The 20956-nt window shown below is 38.4% G+C and overlaps 1 protein-coding gene across 8 annotated transcripts in view; it reads left to right on the plus strand.

The window, feature by feature from the left end:
* CROT (carnitine O-octanoyltransferase) overlaps window positions 1-20956 on the plus strand; it is a 55363-nt gene that overhangs the window by 3602 nt on the left and 30805 nt on the right. For 4 of the 8 annotated variants that reach the window (XM_049894263.1, XM_049894260.1, XM_049894262.1 and 1 more), the window contains exons 2-3: window positions 6337-6472; window positions 19256-19380. In XM_049894263.1, coding sequence (XP_049750220.1) covers window positions 6358-6472; window positions 19256-19380 — 240 coding nt within the window. In that variant the 5' untranslated portion in view covers window positions 6337-6357. Of the gene's footprint in view, window positions 1-3491; window positions 3532-6336; window positions 6473-19255; window positions 19381-20956 lie in introns of those variants that run through there. The other 4 variants (XM_049894259.1, XM_049894264.1, XM_049894266.1 and 1 more) reach the window with 2 other exon arrangements.

Consider the following 20956-nt stretch of genomic DNA (forward strand, 5'->3'; position numbering starts at 1 on the left):
TGTTTAATAGGCCTGTCTAATCTTTGAAAAGTAGTCTTTGAGAATGGTTACAGTTCTGAGTTAGCAGAGTATCCGGGGGTCATAGTCTTGGGGGTTCCTCCAGTCTCTGTCAGACCAGTAAGTCTGGTTTTTTTTCATGAATTTGAATTCTGTTCTACATTTTTCTGCCATTCTGTCTGGGACTCTTTGTTGTGATTCCTGTCAGAGTGGTTGGTGGCGGTAGCAGTTCTTCTGGTCTCGGGCCGGTAGAATCCCTGGTTCGTGTGGTCCTTTAGGCTAATATTTTCCTTGTGTTCTTGGTTTTCTTCATTCTCCTTTGCTCTGGATGGGATGAGACCAGTAGTTGTATCTTAGATGGCACTTGCAAGCTTTTAAGACCCCAGATGCTACTCACCAAAGTGGGATGTAGAACATTTTCTTTATGAACTATGTTATGCCAGTTGACCTAGATGTCCCCAAGACTATGGTCCCCAGCCCCAACTTCTTGGTCCTTCAAAGTGTTTGATGTGTCTACGAAACTTCTATGTTTTTGCTTTGGTCAAGTGGTACTGACTTCCCTTATATTGTGTATTGTCTTTCCCTTCACCAGAGTTGACACTTGTCTACTACCTAGTTAGTGATTTCTCCTCCCCCTTCTTCCCCACGGAAACCCTAGTGGAGTAGTGGTTAAGTGCTACGGCTGCTAACCAAAGGGTCGGCAGTTCGAATCTGCCAGGCGCTCCTTGGAAACTCTATGGGGCAGTTCTCCTCTGCCCTATAGGGTCACTATGAGTTGGAATCAACTTGATGGCACTGGGTTTGGTTTTTTTTTTTTTTTGGTTTCCCTCCCTACCCTCATGATCATCAAAGAATGTTCTTTTCTTGAGTTCTTATAGTGGGTTCATACAATATTTATCCTTTTGCAACTGACTTATTTCACTTAATGCCTTCCAGATTCATCCATGTTGTGAGATGTTTGCAGATTCATCATTGCGTAGTATTCCATTGTGTGTATGTACCATAATTTGTTTACCCATTCATCTGTTGATGGACATTTAGGTTGTTTCCATCTTTTTGCTATTTTGACTAGTGCCACAACAAACATGGGTATGCGTATGTCTATTCATGTGACAGCTCTTATTTCTTAGGAGTGGAATTGCTGGATCACATGGTATTTCTATTTCTAGCTTTTTAAGGAAGGGCTATATTGTTTTCCAAAGTGATGTACCATTTTACATTCCCACCAGAAGTGCATAAGAGTTCCAGTCTCCCTGCAGCCTCTCCAACATTTGTTATTTTCTGTTTTTTGGATTAGTACCAGTACTGTCGGGGTGAGATGGTATCTCATTGTAATTTTGATTTATATTTCTCTAATGACTGTATGGTCACTGTGAGTTGGAATAGACTTGATGGCAACAGGTTTGGTTAGGTATTTTAATGACTAATGATCAAGAGCATTTCCTCATGTGTCTTTTGGCCGCCTGAATGTCTTCTTTGGTGAGGTGTCTATTCATATCCTTTGACAATTTTTTAATTAGATTACTTGTCTTATTGTTATCGAGGTGTTGAAGTATTTTGTAGATTTTAGAGAAATGTCATAGTCAAAAAATTTTCCCAGTCTGTAGGTTCTCTTTTTACTCTTTGGTGAAGTATTTTGAGGAGCATAAATGTTTGATTTTTGGGAGCTCCCAGTTATCTAGTCTCTCTTCTGGTGTTTGTGCATTGTTAGTTATGATTTGTACACTGTTTATGCCCCCATGGGGTTGCTGTGAGTTGGAACTGACTCGATGGCACCGAGCAACAACAGCAACATTAGGGCCTGTTTTTTTTTAGTTATCTAGTGCTTCTGTAACAAATACCACAAGTCAATGGCTTTAACAAAGAGAATCTTATTTTCTCACAGTCTAGTAGGCTACAAGTCCAAATTCAGGGCATCAGCTCCAGGAGAAGACTTTCACTTTGTGTCGGCTCTGGAGGAAGGTCCTTCCCGTCAGTCTTTCCCTGGACTAGGAGCTTTTCTATGCAGGATGAACCCAGCTCACTGTGCTTCTTTCTTGGTGGTATGAGGTAACATGTCTCTCTGCTCACTTCTCTCTCATATCTCAAAAGAGATTGACTTAAGACACTCTCTAATCTTATAGATCTCATCGATATAACTGCCACTGAAGCATCTTATTAACATCATAGTGTTAGGATTTACAACATATAGGGAAATCACATCAGATGACAAAATGGTAGACAGTTATATAATATCGGGGATCAGGACCTAGCCAAGTTGACAGATATTTTTGAGGGACACAATTCAATCCATGATAGGCCCCTAGCATTTTCCCTATTTTTTCTTCCATGATCTTTATGATTTTAGATTGTATATTTAGGTCTTTGATCCATTTTGAGTTAGTTTTTGTGTTTGGTGTGAGGTGTGGGTCTTGTTTCTTTCTTTCTTTTTTTTTTTTTTTTTACCAGACGGACATCCAGTTATGCCAGCACCATTTGTTAAAGAGACTATCATCTCCCTATTTAAAGGACTTTGGCCCTTTGTCAAATATCAACTGCTCATAGATAGATGGACTTACGTCTGGATTCTCAATTCTGTTCCATTGGTTTATGTGTCTATTGTTGTATCAGTACCAGGCTGTTTTGACTAGCATGGTTGTATAATATGTTCTAAAATCAGGTAGTGTGAGGCTTCCCACTTTGTTCTTTTTCTTCAGTAATGCTTTACTTATCTGGTGCCTCTTCCCTTTCCGTATATAGTTGACGGTTTGTTTCTCTATCTCATTAAAGAGTAGTGTTGGAATTTGGATCGGGATTGCATTGTATCTGTAGATTGCTTTGAGTACAGTTGACATTTTCACATACCCATCCATGAGCATGGTATGTTTTTCCACTTATGCAGGCCTCTTTTGGTTTCTTGTAGTAGTGTTTTGTAGTTTTCTTTGTTTACATCTTTTACCTCCCTGGTTAGATTTATTCCTAAGTACTTTATCTTCTTGGGGGCCATTGTAAACGGTATTGATTTGGTGATTTCCTTTTGAAGTTCTCTTTGTTGGTGTACTTTAACTAATTTTTTTGTGTTAATCTCGTATCCTGCTTCTTTGCTGAAATCTTCTATTAGTTCCAGTAGCTTTCTTGTGGATTTTTTTTTTCTATGTATAAGATCATATCATCTGTGAATAGTTTTACCTCTTTCTTACCAATTTGGATGCCCTTTATTTCTTTTTCTTGCCTTACCACTCTAGCTAGGACTTCCAGCATGATGTTGCATAAGAGCGGTGATAGAGGACATCCGTGTCTGGTTTCTGTTCTCAGGGGGATTCAAAGAGTTGTTTTATTTGGGAAAAAAGCACACATTTTGTAAAGTATTACCTCTCTTGAGCATTTCATTTAGGAGAGGGGATATACTCACATGGCTGTATAAGGTAAAAGTAGCTAACGAATCCAGTGCAAACAATGAGCTCTGAGGAGGCACAGAAAACAGGCATAATTAGGATTACAGTTGCCATGGAGTCGACTCTGACTCGTGGCGACCTCATGTGTGTCAAAGTAGAGGTATGGGTTTTCTTTTCTTTTGAGATTGCAAACATACTTTGTTTTAACATAATCACATCTCTGTACTTAATGAAAGAACTTCACAAATTTTGACAGTGCATTTATAATTACATTTGGGTTTGTTGACTTCTGTTATTGTACACAAAATTAGCTGTGTTTTGTGAGAGCTGCCACACCATCCGTTGTTATTTCATTCATATAGAGGCTGACTTGTATTTTTACTTGTTAGTTTGATATGTCATTCTAAGCATGAAATCAGTGGGTTATTCATCGTAAGTGATCAAGTTCCCTAAACCGTGTTTTGTAACATAATGCCTAAAACTATTGGTAGAAACACACAAACAAAAAAGCCGCCATAGAGTTGACTGCAGCTCATTGCAACCCCTATGCGTCTTCAACTAAACAGTAGAACTGTACTACTGGAGGAAGGTCCTTCCCGTCAATCTTTCGCTGGACTAGGGCTGACCCTTCAGAGGCAGATCTGTCAGTCCTTCCCCCAAGGCAGCTAGCAGCCAAGCCAACATTTGCACCACCCAAAGACACACACACATGCACAAAATCATTGGTACACATTATTAAATCCAAGTGTCTGTACTGGGAAGAGAGACCATGTGAATTTAATTTGCACTCAGGAACAACCATTCTTCCCTGTCACTTGAGTAGTACCTTTTAGTGGTAATCCAAATGTGAGAAAAGAATTTCCAGATTTCTTTGATTACAAATGCCATTGTTTTATTGGGCTTACCACTGGGCTTTTCAGGACTAAAACCTTACAGTCTAAAAGTAGTGTTTTAGAATCAAGGAGACATGGTACATATTTCACTTATGGGCTTTACAAAATTCAGGATTAACTTTCTCATACAAAATGTTCTGGGTCATTTTTCCATGGTGATATTTCCCCTGACTTTTAGCTCTGTTTTATTTGATCATCCCTATTGCAGTCACCAAGGAATTATAAAGTCAAGTTGAACCATTGCTTTATGTGTGAAGAGTAATATGCAGCCCATTTCTTGAACTTAAGCAACAATGCCCTTAAAAATATACTGTGGTTAAAAAGTCAGTGTTATCTCTACTGGACTCTGATCTCTTTAAGTCCTAGGGTGCAGTGGAAAGTGGAAGAGTTTTGTTCTCAAGTATACCGGAGTTCCACTCACAGTTCATACTTCGCTGCCTGTATGACATTGACAGAATCACACCCAGCCACAGTTAGTTTTCCCATCTTCAAAATAATTTAATAGTTTATCTACCTTGGAGTCCCTGAGTGGTGCAAACTGTCAATGTACTTAGCTGCCAGCCGAAAGATTAGAGGCTTCAGTCTCAAAGATGTCTCAGAAGAAAGGCCTGGCAATCTACCTTCAAAAAATCGGTCACTGAAAACCTCATGGAGCACGGTTCCTCTCCGGCATACCTGGGGTCCTGCATAGGATTTTCAGTGGCTGGTTTTTTTTAAAGTAAATTATTAGGCCTTTCTTCTGAGGCACCTCTAGGTGGACTTGAACCTCCAAACATTTGGTTAGCAACCAAGCATGTTAACAGTATGAACGTCCCAAGGACTCCTTTATTAGAGTTAGTTGAACTTAATTGTAGGAGTTGGCAGCAAGTCTTGTGCAATGGTAGGTGACGATTCGGGTAGAAAAGGCCAGGATTTGGATTTCAGCTAAACCAGAGAAACAAATGGAGGATCTAGTCAGACATCCTTGGTTTTTATGATGTATAATTCTGTAACCTTCTGTGAGTGAAATATTTTATTTGGTTTTGCTATTAGTTTTAAAAGATAGTATTTGATTTCTCAACTATTATACAGAGCCCTGGTGGCATAGTGGTTAAGAGCTCGGCTGCTAACCAAAAGGTTGGCAGTTCAAATCTACTAGGTGCTCCTTGGAAACACTGTGGGGCAGTCCTGCTCTGTCCGATAGGGTCACTATGAGTCGGAACCGACTCAGTAGCACCTAACAACAACAACAACATTGTAACATAATTTGTAAAGACTTCTTCGAGAAATCTCATTTTTTATTTAGTACTTGTACAACTTTTTCACATTTTGGATTAGTTTGATTTCTCTGATGAAAATTCATACATTTATGGGAAATATTTAAGATTAATTTGGTACCCTTGAAACCATTACATGTAGGCTCCACACAGTCTGTACAATTAGATTACAGCAGCTTGTCATATGATTTATGTATTCTGTAATAGAGGACCTCCTCTATAGTTGGATGACTCTTCCACATTTCTTCATATCTTGTTCTTCAAAGCTGTCTCTCAGTCCATAATCCTTTTCTACTTATCCTAATTCTACCATCTAGACCTACTGCAGCTCCCCTCACCTCCTGTCATATTACCTTTGTGTAGAGGAAAGATCATGGTCTTTGGAGTTAGAGCTAGGTTTGAGTCCTGAATACTAGCTCTTAGATTTTAGGCAAGTTACTGAATCTCTCGGAATTTAGGTTGCTTCATATGTAAAATGGTAATGAATATTACCTTTTAGAGATAATAGGAAGATTAAAGAGATAGTGCATGCTTTCTGTAACACCTAGTGTGGTACATGGCAAATGGTAGGTACTCAATAAATGGTAAATGAATTATACTGGTTTTACTTATCACTCTTTCACTTCCAGGGCTTTGAGTCTACACTTTTTTTTTTTAAAGTTGGTTTTTATCTATGACAAGATTATAACCTCCTTAAGAACTGGGATCAAGTCTTGTATATACTGTGGTGTATATATTCTGGTTTAGTGACTTGAATCTAGAATATATGAGTATTTATGAGGTTGAAGTTGTGAGGTCTGTCTCTTTTTTCTTTAGATTTCCTATTGTGATCGCATCATGGAAAATCAGTTGGCTAAATCAACTGAAGAACGAACATTTCAGTACCAGGATACCCTTCCATCTCTGCCTGTTCCTTCCCTTGAAGAATCATTAAAGAAATACCTTGAATCAGGTATGCTCATAATCTTTTAGCATATATTAATATTGTCAGCAACTTAGAAAACAATGAAACCATTAGAAGTTGAGGATCTCATTGCTGCTTCTGCCATGCCCATGATAATTCAAATATTCTTAGAATGTCCAGATTTTTTTTTCTTTTATGTTAATTTCTCCCCCGTAGTAAAAAAAAAAAGACGTGTAGGAGTACTGTTGGGCTTACAATGAAAAGTAATTGTCCTACAGCTTGACCAAGGCAAAGTTGTAGAAGCTTCACAGACATATCCATACTCCCTGAGGGACCCAATTATAATGGGCTGAGGGCTGGGGCCCGTGGCCTCAGGGAATATCTAGTGCAATTGACATAACATAGTTTATAAACAAAATGTTCTACATCCTACTTTGGTGAGTAGCATCTGGGGCCTTAAAAGCTTGTGAGCAACCATCTAAGATATATCTACTGGTCCTACCCCGTCTGGAGCAAAGGAGAGTGAAGAAAACCAAAGATAAAAGGGAAAGATTAGTCCAAAGGACTAATGGATCACAGACTCCACCGTCCTGAGTCCAGCACAACTAGATGGTGCCCAGCTACCACCACTGACTGCTTTGACAGGGATCACAATGGAAAGTACCAGACAAAGTGGGAAAAAAATATAGAACACAATTCAAATTCACAAAAAAAGACCAGACTTACTGGCCTGACAGAGACTGGAGAAACCTGAAGAGTATAGCCCCCCAGACACCATTTTAGCTCAGTACTGCAGTCACTCCTGAAGTTCACTCTTCAGCCAAAGATTAGACAGGCACATAAAACAAACAATAACACACATAGTTCAACCATGTATACGAAACTAAATGGGCATATAAGCCCAAAAGCAAAGACGAGAAGGCAGGAAGGGACAGGAAAACTGGATGAATGGAAATGGGGACCCCGAGGTCAAGAAGGGAAGAATGTTGACACATTGTGGAATTGGCAACCAATGTCCCCAAACAATTTGTGTGTTAATTGTTAAACGCGAAACTAATTTGCTCTGTAAATTTTCACTCTAAGCATAATAGAAAAAAAAGTAGTTGTCCTCCGCCTGATCCCCACCAGCCTCTACTTGCAAATTCCACTCCCTCAGGCAAGGATTTTCAAGCCTTTTTGTCTGTTTTATGTGTTGTCATCTCCAGGTTTTAAATAATATTCTTATTTTGCTGTTTCTTTGCTTTTTACATTATAAATTATTTTCCTAAAAAAAAAAAAAAACACCTCCTCTCTCACCCACCTTCAGTTTATATGCAGTCAACATACCCACACTTTCCATCTTGCTGTGTCAATATAGTTGTACAAAATTACCATTTAGGATTAAATCAGTATGGTTTATGGTCATGAAATTATCATTTGCAAGGGAACCATGTCGTGTACTTTGATTATAGTACCTTTTCGCTGCAGCTTTTTGTTTTTCCTCATTTTCCATTTGCTTAGTTTGCTTTGTATCTAGAACTAATTTATTCCCCAACTTTTCAGCACACTGAAAATCCCTGAATACGTTTAAACACACCAGATATTCTATGAGTTTCATTCTGTTCTTGGAGACATCCCTCCTGAAGCCCTTTATTCTTCTGGTCCAATCTGTGCTAGTTTTTCTTGAGTTTGCTGTTATCCTAGAACTTCCCTTTGCCATCATCCTGGCACTTTTCTTCACCTCTCTCTCCTGTGTTAGATTCCATGTTTCTTGGATTCTGTGTCTTCCTCTTTCTTGGTTCACTCCCTTATTTTGGTGCAGTATAGCTTCAGTAGCTACCTGAGAAAGGGTGCCTGGGAGGAAAAAAGTGTAAGACCTAAGAATCTGTTTATCCTCATACTTGATAGTTTGGCTGAGGATAGAATTCTAGTTGGAAATGATTTTTCTTAAGTGTTTTGAAGGCACCATTTGTTCCTCTTGAGAAGTCTGATGCTCTTCTAATTTTTGATCCTCTGTACATGATGTGTGTTTTTTACTCTCTAAATGCATTTAGAAACCTTTTTATTTTCATCCCTAACATTCTGAATTGTTCAGTCATGTGCCCCGGTGTGTAGCTCTTTACATTCATTTTTTGGCCACTCAGTGGATTCTTTCAGTTTCAAAAGTCTTGTTTTTCCTGTCTGGGAGATTTTAAAAATATTATTTCTGTTTCTTTGATAGTTTTCTCCTCCCATTTTCTTTTGTTCTGTCTTTCTGAAACTCCTATGGCTTGGATGTGGGTCTTTCTGGACTAAGCTATAATTAAAAAATTTTTTTTTTTCCCTTCTACTATGACTGCCTTTGTGTTTTGGGTCTATTTGCTGTTTGATATCATCCTTTTTAAATTTGTTTTGCTCTGCTGACTCTCATGTAAGAGACTTTCCTCAAGAATCTGGCAATTTGTACTCATTCATATTTAAGAGTAAGGCCCTGAAAAGGCAACTGGAAACTCTGTGTGCCCTCTTGGAGCTTGACAACTAGTGGGCCTTATTGTAGGATGATAGGGCAGAGACCTAGTAGTTCCATTAGGGCATACCTGAGTATCAATATTCTTTTCTCTTGGACTGATCAATTTCCCCAAAGAGGAATCTTCTCATATCTCATTTAGAGGGCATAAACCCAACTGCTAGTGTTTTGGGAGCCAAGTGCATGAGGGGGACTGAAGGACTCATTGTTTAGTGTACATTTTTATTGTAATTCTCCTTTTTTCTGTATGGCCTGGAACCTGTGTCTTTCTTCTCTCCTGTCTGTTTCAGCTTCTTCTGAAAAGTTAACCTCCTGTTTTCTCCATTGGGAGCAAGTTGTCTGGCTTTGTAGAGTGGAAGAGAAGATTTACAGGGGCGAATGTGAATGGGGGATTGGTTGTCTAACTCCTTCTTTCAAACTTTCAAGCTATCCTGTTTTCAGCCTCACTTTGTTCCCTGCCCTTCATGGTACCCAGTGTCTTGAATCTTTCTGGTATTGTACTGCAGGATTTGACTTGCTTTTTGGTTTCTACCTGACCCTGCACTTACCTCCTGTCATTTTCCATCCCCTACTCTTTTTTTTTTTACTCTTAGATATTAACTTTTTCTATTCTACTAAGTCAGTCACCATTTTTCCATGTGTTTTCTACTTTGTAAAATGTTAGCTTAACATGTCTGCTGTTGTCTTTTATTTTTTGTTCTAGTGAATTTTTGCCTTTCTTATTGCTTTTCTGCATTTTTAGTGGATTTCTAGAAGAATTGGTGGTAAATATATGTGTCCAGTTCCCATTGTTTAAATGGAAGCCCTCTGAGAAGTTTTTTAATTCTTTTTTCTTCATTTCTCTGAGAATTCTAGTGTCCTTTAAAAAAATTCATTGATTATTTACTGTTTCTGATTTTTCACTTTACAACTGAATTCACAATTAAAGTTCTACAGTTTTCCAGATAAGATTTTGAAGAGGAAAAAAACAAAGGAAGGTAATAATTTCCCTTGATTTCTAATTTATTTTAATTTATAGTTTAATTCTCAGAACACTTGGTTTTCATTGGGATAGCTACCCTGTACTTATTTTTCATTTTTTAGAAGGAATCCATTGTTGGCCATGAGATACCCTAAACTGCTCTGTGTAGGCTTTATAACAGCTCTACATTAAATGTTAGTAAAAATATGTTTGTTTGTTTTGTTTTTTCCCTTGTGGCTGTTCTTGTTAGGTGCCATCAAGTTGGTTCTGACTCATAGCGACCGTATGTACAACACAACAAAACACTGCATGGTCCTGTATCATCCTCACAGTTATTGCTATGTTTGAGCCCACTGTTGTAGCCGTTGTGTCAGTCCATCTCATTGAGGGTCTTTCTCTTTTTGTTGACACTCTATTTTACCAAACATGATGTCCTTCTCCAGGAACTGGTCCTTCCTGATAATATGTCCAAAGTACGTCAAATGAAGTCTTGCCATCCTCTGTTCTAAGGAGCATCCTGGCCGTACTTCTTCCAAGACAGATTTGTTCGTTCTTCTGGCAGTCCATGGTATATTCGATATTCTTTGCCAACACCATAATTCAAAGGCATCAGTTCTTCGATCTTCTTATTCACTGTCCAACTTTCACATGCATATGAGGCAATTGAAAATACCACCGCTTAGGTCAGACACACTTTAGTCCTCAAGGTGACCTCTTTGCTTTTTAACGCTTTAAAGAGATCTTTTATGTGAGATTTGCCCAATGCAATGCATTGTTTGATTTCTTGACTGCTGCTTGATTGTGAATCCAAGTAAAATGAAATCCTTGACAACTTCAATATTTTCTTTTTTTAATTTTTTTATTGTACTTTATAAGAAGATTTACAGAGCAAACTAGTTTCTCATTAAACAGTTAGTACACATATTGTTTTATGAGATTGGTTAACAACCCCATGACATGTCAACACTCTTCCTTCTCAACCTTGGATTCCCTATTACCGCCTTTCCTGTCCCTCCTGCCTTCTAGTCCTTGCTGCTGGGCTGGCGTGCCCCGTTAGTCTCGTTTTGTTTCATGGGCCTGTACAATCTTTGGCTGAAGGGTGAACCTCAGGAGTGACTTCATTACTGAGCTGAAAGGGTATCCAGGGGCCATATTCTCAGGGTTTCGCCAGTCTCTGTCAGGCCAGCAAGTCTGGTCTTTCTTTTTGAGTTAGAATTTTGTTCTACATTTTTCTCCAGCTCTTTCCAGGACCTTGTATTGTGATCCCTGTTGGAGCAGTCAATGGTGGTAGCCAGGCTCCATCTAGCCGTACTGGACTCAGTCTGGTGGAAGCTGTAATAGATGTGGTCTATTAGTCCTTTGGATTAATCTTTCCCTTGTATCTTTAGTTTTCTTCATTCTTCCTTGCTCCCGAAGGTGTGAGACCAGTGGAGTATCCTAGATGGCCGTTCACAGGCTTTTAAGTCCCCAGATACTACTCACCAAAGTTGAATGTAGAACATATTCTTTATAAAGTATATTATGCCAATTGAGCTAGATATTCCCGAGATCATGGTGCCCACAGCCCTCAGACCAGTGCTTAGACCCCTCACGAAGTTTAGATGTGTCTGTGGAGCTTCCATGACCTTGCCTTATACAAGTTGCACTGGCTTCCTCAGTATTGTGTACTTTCTTACCCTTCACCAGAGTTACCAGTTAACCTGTTGTCTGTTAAGTGTTTTTCCATCCCTACCCATCCCCTTCCTTGTAACTATCAAAGATTGTTTCTTTTTGTATGTAAACCTTTTCATGAGTTTTTACAGTAGTGGTCTCATCCAATATTTGTCCTTTTGTGGATGACTTATTTCACTCAGCATAATGCCCACCATACTCATCTATGTTATGAGATGCTTCACAGATTCATCATTGTTCTTTATTGTTGCAGAATACTCCATTGTGTGTATGTACCACGGTTTGTTTGTCCATTCATCTGTTGATGGGCATTTAGGTTGTTTCCATCTTTTTGCTATTGTGAACAATGCTGCAGTGAACATGAGTGTGCATATTCCTATTCGTGTGACAGTTCTTATTTCTCTAGGATATATTGCTAGGAATGGGATTGCTGGATCATATGGTATTTCTATTTCTAGCTTTCTAAGGACGCCCCATGTGGTTTTCCAAAATGGTTGTATCATTTTGCATTCCCACCAGCAGTGTGTAAGAGTTCTGATCTCCCTGAAGCCTCTCCAACATGTGTTATTTCCTGTTTTCTTTTTTGACGCATGCCAGTAATGCTGGGGTGAGATGGTATCTCATTGTGTATTTTGATTTGCATTTCTCTAAAGGCTAGTGATGGTGAACATTTCCTTATGTGTCTGTTGACCGCTTGAATGTCTTCTCTGGGAACTGCCCATTTCCTTTGCCCATTTTTTAATTTGATTATTTGTCTTTTTGTTGTAGAGGTGTTGAATTTTCTTGTAGATTTTTAGAGATTAGACCTTTGTCTGATTCCTAATAGCCAAAATTTTTTTCTTAGTCTGCAGGTTCTCTTTTTACTCTTTTGGTGAAGTCTTTTGATGAGCATAAGTGTTTAATTTTTAGAAGATTCCAGTTATCTAGCTTAACTTCTGGAGTTTGTGTGTTGTTGGTTGTGGTTTGTACCCTGTTAATGCCATGTATTTGGGCCTCTAGTGTTGACCCTATTTTTTCTTCTATGAACTTCTTAGTTTTTGGTTTTACAGTTAGGTCTTTGATCCATTTTGAGTTAGTTTTTGTATATGGTGTGAAGTATGGGTCCTGTTTCATTTTTTTGGAGATGGACATCCAGTTTTGCCAGCTCCATTTGTTAAAAAGACTGTCTTTTCCCCATTCGATGAACTTTGAGCCCTTGTCAAAGATCAGGTGACCTTAGGTGGATGGATTTACATCTGAGTTCTCAATTCTGTTCTGTTGGTCAATGTATCTGTTGTTGTATCAGTACCAGGTTGTTTCGACTACCATAGCTGTATGGTAGGTTCTGAGGTCAGGTAGTGCGAGTCCTCCTACTTTACTCTTCTTCAGTAGTGCTTTACTTATCTGGGGCTTCTTCCCTTTCCATATAAAGTTAATGATAAGTTTTTCCGTCTCTTTAAAGCATATTGTTGGTTTTTGGATCGTGATTGCATTCTATTTGTAAATCGCTTTGGGTAGAATTGTCATTTTCACAATGTTGAGTATTCCTGTCCATGAGCATGGTATGTTTTTCCACTTACGTAGATTTCTGTTTTAGTTTCTTGCAGTAGTGTTTTGTAGTTTTGTTTGTATAGGTCCTTTATATCCCTGGTTAGCTTTATTCTTAAGTATTTTATTTTTTCTAGGGACTATGAAACATGGTATTGTTTTCATGATTTCCTTTTCATTGTTCTTTTTATCAATGTATAGTATCCAACTGATTTTTGTATGTTTACCATGTATCCTGCTCACTGTGAATCTTTCTATTCCAATAGCATTCTTGTAGCGTCTTTTGGGTTTTCTATGTATAGTATCATATCATCCGCAAATAGGGAGAATTTAACTTCTTCATTACTAATTTGGATGGCCTTTATTTCCTTTTCTTTCCTTTTTGCCCTGGCTAGGACTTCCAGCACAATATTAAACAGGAGTGGTGATAAAGGGCATCCTTGTCTTGTTCCTCTTCTCAAGGGGAATGTTTTCACCCTCTCTCCATTAAGAATGATGTTGGCTGTTGGTTTTTGCATAGATGCCCTTTATTATGTTGAGAAATTTCCCTTTTATACCTATTTTATTGAGAGTTTTTACCAGGAATGGGTGTTGGACTTTGTCAGATGCATTTTCTGTGTTGATTGAGATGATCATGTGATTCTTTTCTTTCCTTTTTATGTATGTGGTAGATTACGTTGATTTTCTAATGTTGAACAATCCTTGCACACCTGGTATAAATCTTACTTGGTTGTGGTGTATTATTTTTTGGATATGCTGCTGAATTCTATTGGCTAGAATTTTGTTAAGAATTTTTGCATCTGTATTCATGAAAGAGATTGTTCTGTGTTTTTGTTTTTTTGTGTCTTTGCCTGGTTTTGGTGTCAAGGTTATGCTGCCTTCATAGGATGAATTCGGAAGTATCCCTTCCTTTTCTATGTTCTGAAATAATTTGAGTAGTACTGGTGTAAGCTCTTCTCTGAATGTTTGGTAGAATTCTCCAGTGAAGCTATCTGGGCCAGGGCTTTTGTTTGTTGGGAGTTTTTTTTTTTAAATTTCCTTTTCAACCAATTTTCTTGTTATGGGTCTGTTCAGATTTTCAACATCATTTTGTATTAGTCTGGGTAGGTAGTGTGTTTCTAGAAATTTGTCCATTTCCTCTAGGTTTTCAAATTTGTCAGAGTATAGTTTTTCATAGTGCTGTCTTATGATTCTTTTTGTTTCAGTTGGGTCTGTTGTAATGTCCCCATTCTGTTTCTTATTCGGGTTGTTTGTGTCCTCTCCTATTTTTCTTTTGTCAGTTTGGCCGATGGTTTGACAGTTTTGTTGATCCTTTCAAAGAGCCAATTTTTGATTTTGTTGATTCTTTCTATTGTTTTTCTATTCTCCATTTCATTTATTTCTGGTCTAATCTTTATTATTTCATTTCTTGTGGTGGCTGCTGGCTCTTTTTGCTGTTCTTTTTCTATTTGTTTAAGTTGTGTAGGTCATGTTTTGATTTTGTCCCTTTCTTCTTTTTCTGATGTGTGCATCTGTTGCTATAAATTGACCTCTGAGGACTGCCTTTGCTGTGTCTCAAAGGTTTTGGTATGATGTGTTTTCATTCTTGTTTGATTCTAGGAATTTTTTTATTCCATCTCTGATTTCTTCTATTACCCAGTGGTTTTTAAGCAGGGCATTATTCAGTTTCCATGTGATTGATTTTTTTTTTTCCCTTGCTCTCCCTGTTGTTAATTTCTACTTTGAAGACATTGTGGTCAGAGAAGATACTTTGTGTTAACTCAGTGTCTTGGATTTTGTTGAGGGTGGCTCTGTGGGCTAAGATGTAGTCTATTCTGGAGAATGTTCCATGTGTGTTGGGAAAGAATGCGTATTTTGCAGCTGTTGGGTGGAGTGTTTTATATGTGTCTATAAGGTCAAATTGGCTGATAATGCCCTTTAGCTCCTCTGTGTCTTTCTAGATGTTCTGTCCTTTCCAGAGAGCAATGTGTTGAAGTCTCTTACTGTTATTGTGGAACTGTCAGTTTCTCTTTTCAGTGCTGTTAGAGTTTGTTTTGTATGTGTTGGAGCCCTGTCATTGGGTGCGTAGACGTTTATTATGGTTAAGTCTTCATGATGGGTCATCCCTTTAATCAATATATGGTGCCCTTCTTTGTCTTTTATTTTGAAGTCTATTTTATCTGAGGTGGAAACCCTGGTGCTGTAGTGGTTAAGTGCTATGGCTGCTAACCAAAGGGTCGGCAGTTCAAATTTGCCAGGCGCTCCTTGGAAACTCTATGGGGCAGTTCTACTCTGTCCTATAGGGTCACTATGAGTCGGAATCGACTCGACAGCACTGGGTTTTTTGGGTTTTATCTGAGGGTAGTATTGCCACTCCTGCTCTTTTTTGGTAGTTATTTGCTTGATAAATTTTTTTTCATCCTTTGATTTTTAATAAATTCACATCTTTGTTTCTAAGGTGTGTCTCTCGTAGACAGCATATGGATGGATCCTGTTTTTTTTAATCCATTCTGTGACTATCTCTTTATGGGTGCATTAGGCCATTTACATTCAATGTAATTATTGATAGGTGTGAGTTTATTGCTGTCATTTTGTAGTGCTTCTTTTGTGATACTGACATTTTCTTTGTTCCTTTTACTCTCCTGTGCTGCATTCCTTTTCTTTGTGGATTTCTTTTTAATTCCTTTTGTTTTTGTAGATTTTGTTTTTATTGAGACTTTTTGTTTTTCTTTATTTTGGTGAGTAGGTTTATTAACTTTCTTTGTGGTTACCTTGAAATTTACCCTTATCTTCCTAGGTTTGAACCAGTCTTTTATTACTTGGTATCGCTTTGCCATCCTCTGCATTAGAAAGTTCTATAGCTACACCGTTTATTCCCTCTTTTATTGTTCTGACGTTGTTGTCACTTACAGATTAACCTCTCTGGTCCCTTGTTGCAATTGTTTTGGTTTTGGTTAGTCCTTGAGAGTTCATTTCCTGCTTTGGTATCTGGCTGGTACAGTCTTGTGCCCTAGATTCAGGCTGTGGTCTGATATTGTTTGTTCTCAGACCGAAGGACCCCCTTTAATAACTCTTGTAAGTTTGGTTTGGTTTTTACATATTCCCTTAATATCTGTTTATCTGGAAATGTCCTAATTTCACATCATATTTGAATGAGAGTTTTTCAAGGTGTATTAATCTTGGTTGGCAATTTTTTTCCCAATGTTTTATGTGTGTCATCCTGTTGCCTTTTTGCCTACATGGTTTCTGGTGAATAGCCAGAGCTTAAGCTTATTGTTTCTCCTCTGTATGTGAATTTTTGTTTTTCTCAAGCTACTCTCAGGATTTTTTCTTTGTCTTTGGTTTTAGCGAGTGTGATTATGATATGCCTTGGTGATTTTCTTTTGGGATCTATCCTATATGAGATTGTTGAGTGTCTTGGATGGTCAGCTTTTCAACTTTCATGATATTAGGGAAGTTTTCTGTCAGGAATTCCTCAATGATCCTTTCTGTGTTTTCCATTTCTTCCTTCTGTTCTGGAACTCTGATCACTTGCATATTTTTTCTTTTGATTGTATCCCACATAATTCTCAGAGTTTCTTCATTCTTTTTTTCTGACTTTACTTTAAACAGAGTCGTATCCAAGTGTTTGTCTTCAGTTTTGCTGATCCTGTCTATCTTCCATCATTTCAAACTTGCTCTTCAGCCCTTCTATGACACTGTCCGTTTCTGAAATATTGTGTATGTTTTGGATTTCTAATTGTTGTTTTTGCATGATTTCTAGTTGTGAATTTATTTTGGCATTTTTTCCTGTACTATTTTCCTGAATTTTTCCTTTTTTTTTTTTTCTATGAATTTGTGTATTTTTTCCCCATTTGCATCTGCTTTTTGCTTCAACTCTTGGATAGCTTGAATATTAGAGATTTGAATTCCCTTTGAGGTAGTTCTCATGCCTTTTCTTTACTGGAAAGCTATCTGGTGTTTTATTTTGGACACCTACTGGAACCATTCTGTCCTGATTTTTATATGTTTTGATATTGCCTTCTGTATTTGGGACATTCAGGACTTATTTTCTTAATTTATTGCTTGTAGATCTGTTTGTTTCATCCTACTTTTTTGTTTTATTTTGTTAAGTCTGAGCAGGCAGGCTATGCATTGTTTACTTGTCTATGGTCCCGATCCTTTTCACCTCCTTGTCCAATGGGCAGGGCCAGTCTCTCAGCTGTGGTGCAACAGGGCAGGTCCAGCTAAAGGGGAAGGGCTGGAATGGGTTGTTTGTGGCAAATACTAGGGCCAACAGAATGGGCCAGTAATCAGTGCTGGGCAGGTTCCAGTAGGCCGTGCCTGTGGTGCTTGGGTGTGTGATGTTCAGCACATGTTGCAGGTAGGTAGGAAGGAGGAGTGAGGTTGTGATGTGGGGAGGTGATATGGGTATGAGAAAGAGGAGAGAGAAGAGAAACAGGAGCCAAAAACAAACAAAAAAAGAGTGCTAAAGGATTGCCATTGGAATGGAGAGGTGAGAAACTGAGAAATGGGGAAAAACAAAAAGAAAAAAAATAGAGAAAAATTTAGAAAAAAAAAGAAAAGAAAAGCCCCAAGGGTCCCACTGGTGCGGTTGTGAAGACCAGGGACGTGGCTCCCAGGCTGCGCAGTATAGCCTGGCTAGAGGGGGTATAGATGTCACACGGTGCCAAGTATTCAGGAGACAGGAAAAGAAGGTAAGTATAGAGAGATGAGAACTGAGAAATGAAGAAAGACAGAAAGGAAAATAGAGAAAAAGAAAGGAAAAAAAAAATACACTTAGGGATCCCACTGACACAGCTGTGCACACTGGGAAAGTGACTCCTCTAAGTTGTGCAGTGCAGCCTGGCTAGAAGGGGCTTCCAAGTTGTGAAAAGAAAAAGCAAAATGAAACAAAAAAAAAGCTAATAAAGAAGCTCCAGGAATCCCACCAGCATGGTGTCGTGGGCCGGTGGAATGGTTCCCCAGTCAAGCGGTGCTTCACAGCCTTTCAAGAAAAGCAGAGATAGCACACGGAGCTAGGTGTTCAAGAGAAAGGAGGGGTAGGTGCCGAGAGTCATGGAAGAAACCAAAAGAAATGAAAAAAAGCAACATCAGCCACAGACAAATGACACTCAGGGAGCTGGCCAGTTTGGGCAAGGTGAATCCAAGCAGCCCATGTCTGAAGCAGTTGTCTCTCAGCCAAGAGACTGTGGTTGGTGGGAAGCAGAGCAGGTTGGGGGGAGGGGGGAAGGGGTAGGGGCTAGGAAAGTGTATATTGCTGGTTACCAGGTGCTCTGTCTCCTGCTGGAAATTTCGTGAAGCTGCTTTCTTGTACTCACTGTCCGCCAGTCTCCGATGTGGGCAGGGCAAATCTGAGTGGCCCGAATGCTGCACTTCCTGGCCAGCCAAGCCACTGCTGCCAGCTAGGAAATGTGAAGGTAGAGCATTGGGAAGAGGATGGGCGGTGGGAAAGCATGTATCGCTGGTTACTGGGTGCTCTGTCTCCTACTGGGAGCTCTGTGAAGGTTCTTCACTGTGCTCCCTGTCTACCAGTCTCCAACAAGAGTCCAAGATGGTGAATCTGTGCTGCGTTAGCTGATAGGGGACATCCATATGTATCTCTCCTCGCTCTCTGTTCTCTGTCAGTTTCTTATTCCATTTGGAGCTTGGCTGAGTTCTTTATGTCTTCATTTGACACTTTGGAGTTCAGGTAGTACAATGGTTAAGCACTCAGCTGCTAAAAAAGTTGACAGTTTGAATCCCCCAGCCACTCCCTGGGAGAATGATGCAGCAGTCTGCTTCCATAAAGATTGGAAACCCTCTTGGGCAGTTCTGCTCTGTCTTGTAGGGTCACTATGAGTTGGAATTGACTCCATGGTAGTGGGTTTGGCAGCTAAACAGGGTGTACTTTCCCGTTGGACTAATAGCTGAACGATAGTCCCATCTCTGTAGTTTTAACTATTACTTAGAGTAATTTAAAATAAGTTTTCAGAAAATGGTTATCAAATTACATAATATCCACTGTTTTATTTTTTACAGTATTTTGCATTGTTGCTTTTCACCTATTTTCATATTGTAAGCGCTGTTATAATTTATTGGATTGCTGTGGTATTTAATACTGTGTTTTACAGATTTGAGTCTCAAGACTTGTGTAAGTAATAATAGTCAAAGCGTGTTGGTGGTACTTGATGTTTAAATACGTTAATGCGTTTTGGTTTCTCTATAGTAAAACCATTTGCAAATGAAGAAGAATATAAGAAAACTGAAGAAATAGTTAAAAAATTCCAAAATGGGATTGGACAAAAATTGCATCAGAAACTACTCGAAAGGGCAAAAGGGAAAAGAAATTGGGTAATTACATTTTTGTATTTATAATTGAAAAATTGATGGTGATTAAAGAATAAAAAATGAAAAATGCACATAGCATGCATTTTTAAATTATTGTAAAATCTTTGAAGTCATTGTTGTTATTATCATCCAAAAGAATGAATGAATCACTTAACTTGGGACTTTTGAGTGTTATGGATGGTCCCCTATCTTATGATATGGGGAACTTGTTAAAATGCAAATTTTCTAGGACCAGTAGTTCTGACTTCATATGTTTGGAATCAGGTACCAGAAATCTCCTGCCCCACTGTACTCCACCCCCCCCTTTTTTTTAATACTATGGTACAAAAAAAAAAAAAAAAACTATGGTAGACAGTTTTTATTTCTCTTCTTTCAGTTTCTAAACTTCCTTCCTATGAAACTGGATCTACCTCTTGTATTAGAAGTTGCCAGCCTTTTGTGCTGCCAAGAAATCCATATTTTAATAAACACTCTGTGTGATTCTGATACAGGTGATCTGTAGACTATGCTTGAGAAAAACATTTTGTCAAGATGATTATAGCCTGAAAAAACCCAAAACACTAAAGTAGGCATGTCACATAGGTGATGTAGAAATATCTAAACAGTGCATGGGGGAAAAGGGTCATTAGAAAATTGGAGTGGAGAGTGGTTTTGAGTATTCTCTGTTTTAGTTGGATAAATTGAGGGAGAAGGTGGTACAGTAGTGTAGTCTCAGTAATTTTCCACAAGGAATCTTCTTTGAATTCTTCAGCTCAAATACTTGTCTACTTCTCGGGTATGAAGCAGAGGAGTTTTCATAATTAAAACAAAACAAAACAAAACAAAACAAAACAAAACATTGCTTTAGTCTAGAAATGCTTGTAACTATCTTCTGTCTTTTAGTTTTAGAAATAAAAAGCAGATCTTTTCATGAGCCATTAACACCTATGATGGAATAGTAATATTTTATACTTCCAGAGTCCTTTATTCTTAATTCTGAACTTAGAGTGATTTTAATTTAAGAAGGACAAAGGTAAAGAAGTTCTACCTGTATCCTTGTCACATACCTTTTTCTGAATGACTAATTTTAGTTTATAACATCAGTTTCTTCCAAAATAACTGCAGATAATTTGATAAGATCTGCTCGTTTATGCATGAAATTCAACAATTAGATAATTCAACAATTAGAAGAGAGACTATCCACATGTTACAGGTTATTAAACATGTAGAAATTAGTACTTGAAAAATCTAAATTAGTTTTAATCCTACTGAAAACCTTTTATATTTCTGATTTTAGTGTTTCAGTTTTTGTTTAGAAGGGGAAAATTGTAAGTGCCTTAACAATTGTTAATCATTTGAGAATCCCTAGCCTGTAAGGGGAAACCCTGGTGGTGTAGTGGTTAAATGCTACGGCTGCTATCCAAAAGGTCGTCAGCTCGAATCCACCAGGTGCTCCTTGGAAACTCTGTGGGGTGGTTCTACTCTGTCCTGTACGGTCTCTGTGAGTTGGAATCGACTCAGTGGCAGTGGGTTTGGTTTGGTTTCTAACAATTGTTATCATTACATGAAGATTTATTGAGCATCTACTTACTCTTGGTAC

The sequence above is a fragment of the Elephas maximus genome, chromosome 8, assembly GCF_024166365.1.
Source record: "Elephas maximus indicus isolate mEleMax1 chromosome 8, mEleMax1 primary haplotype, whole genome shotgun sequence".
NCBI lineage: Eukaryota > Metazoa > Chordata > Mammalia > Proboscidea > Elephantidae > Elephas > Elephas maximus.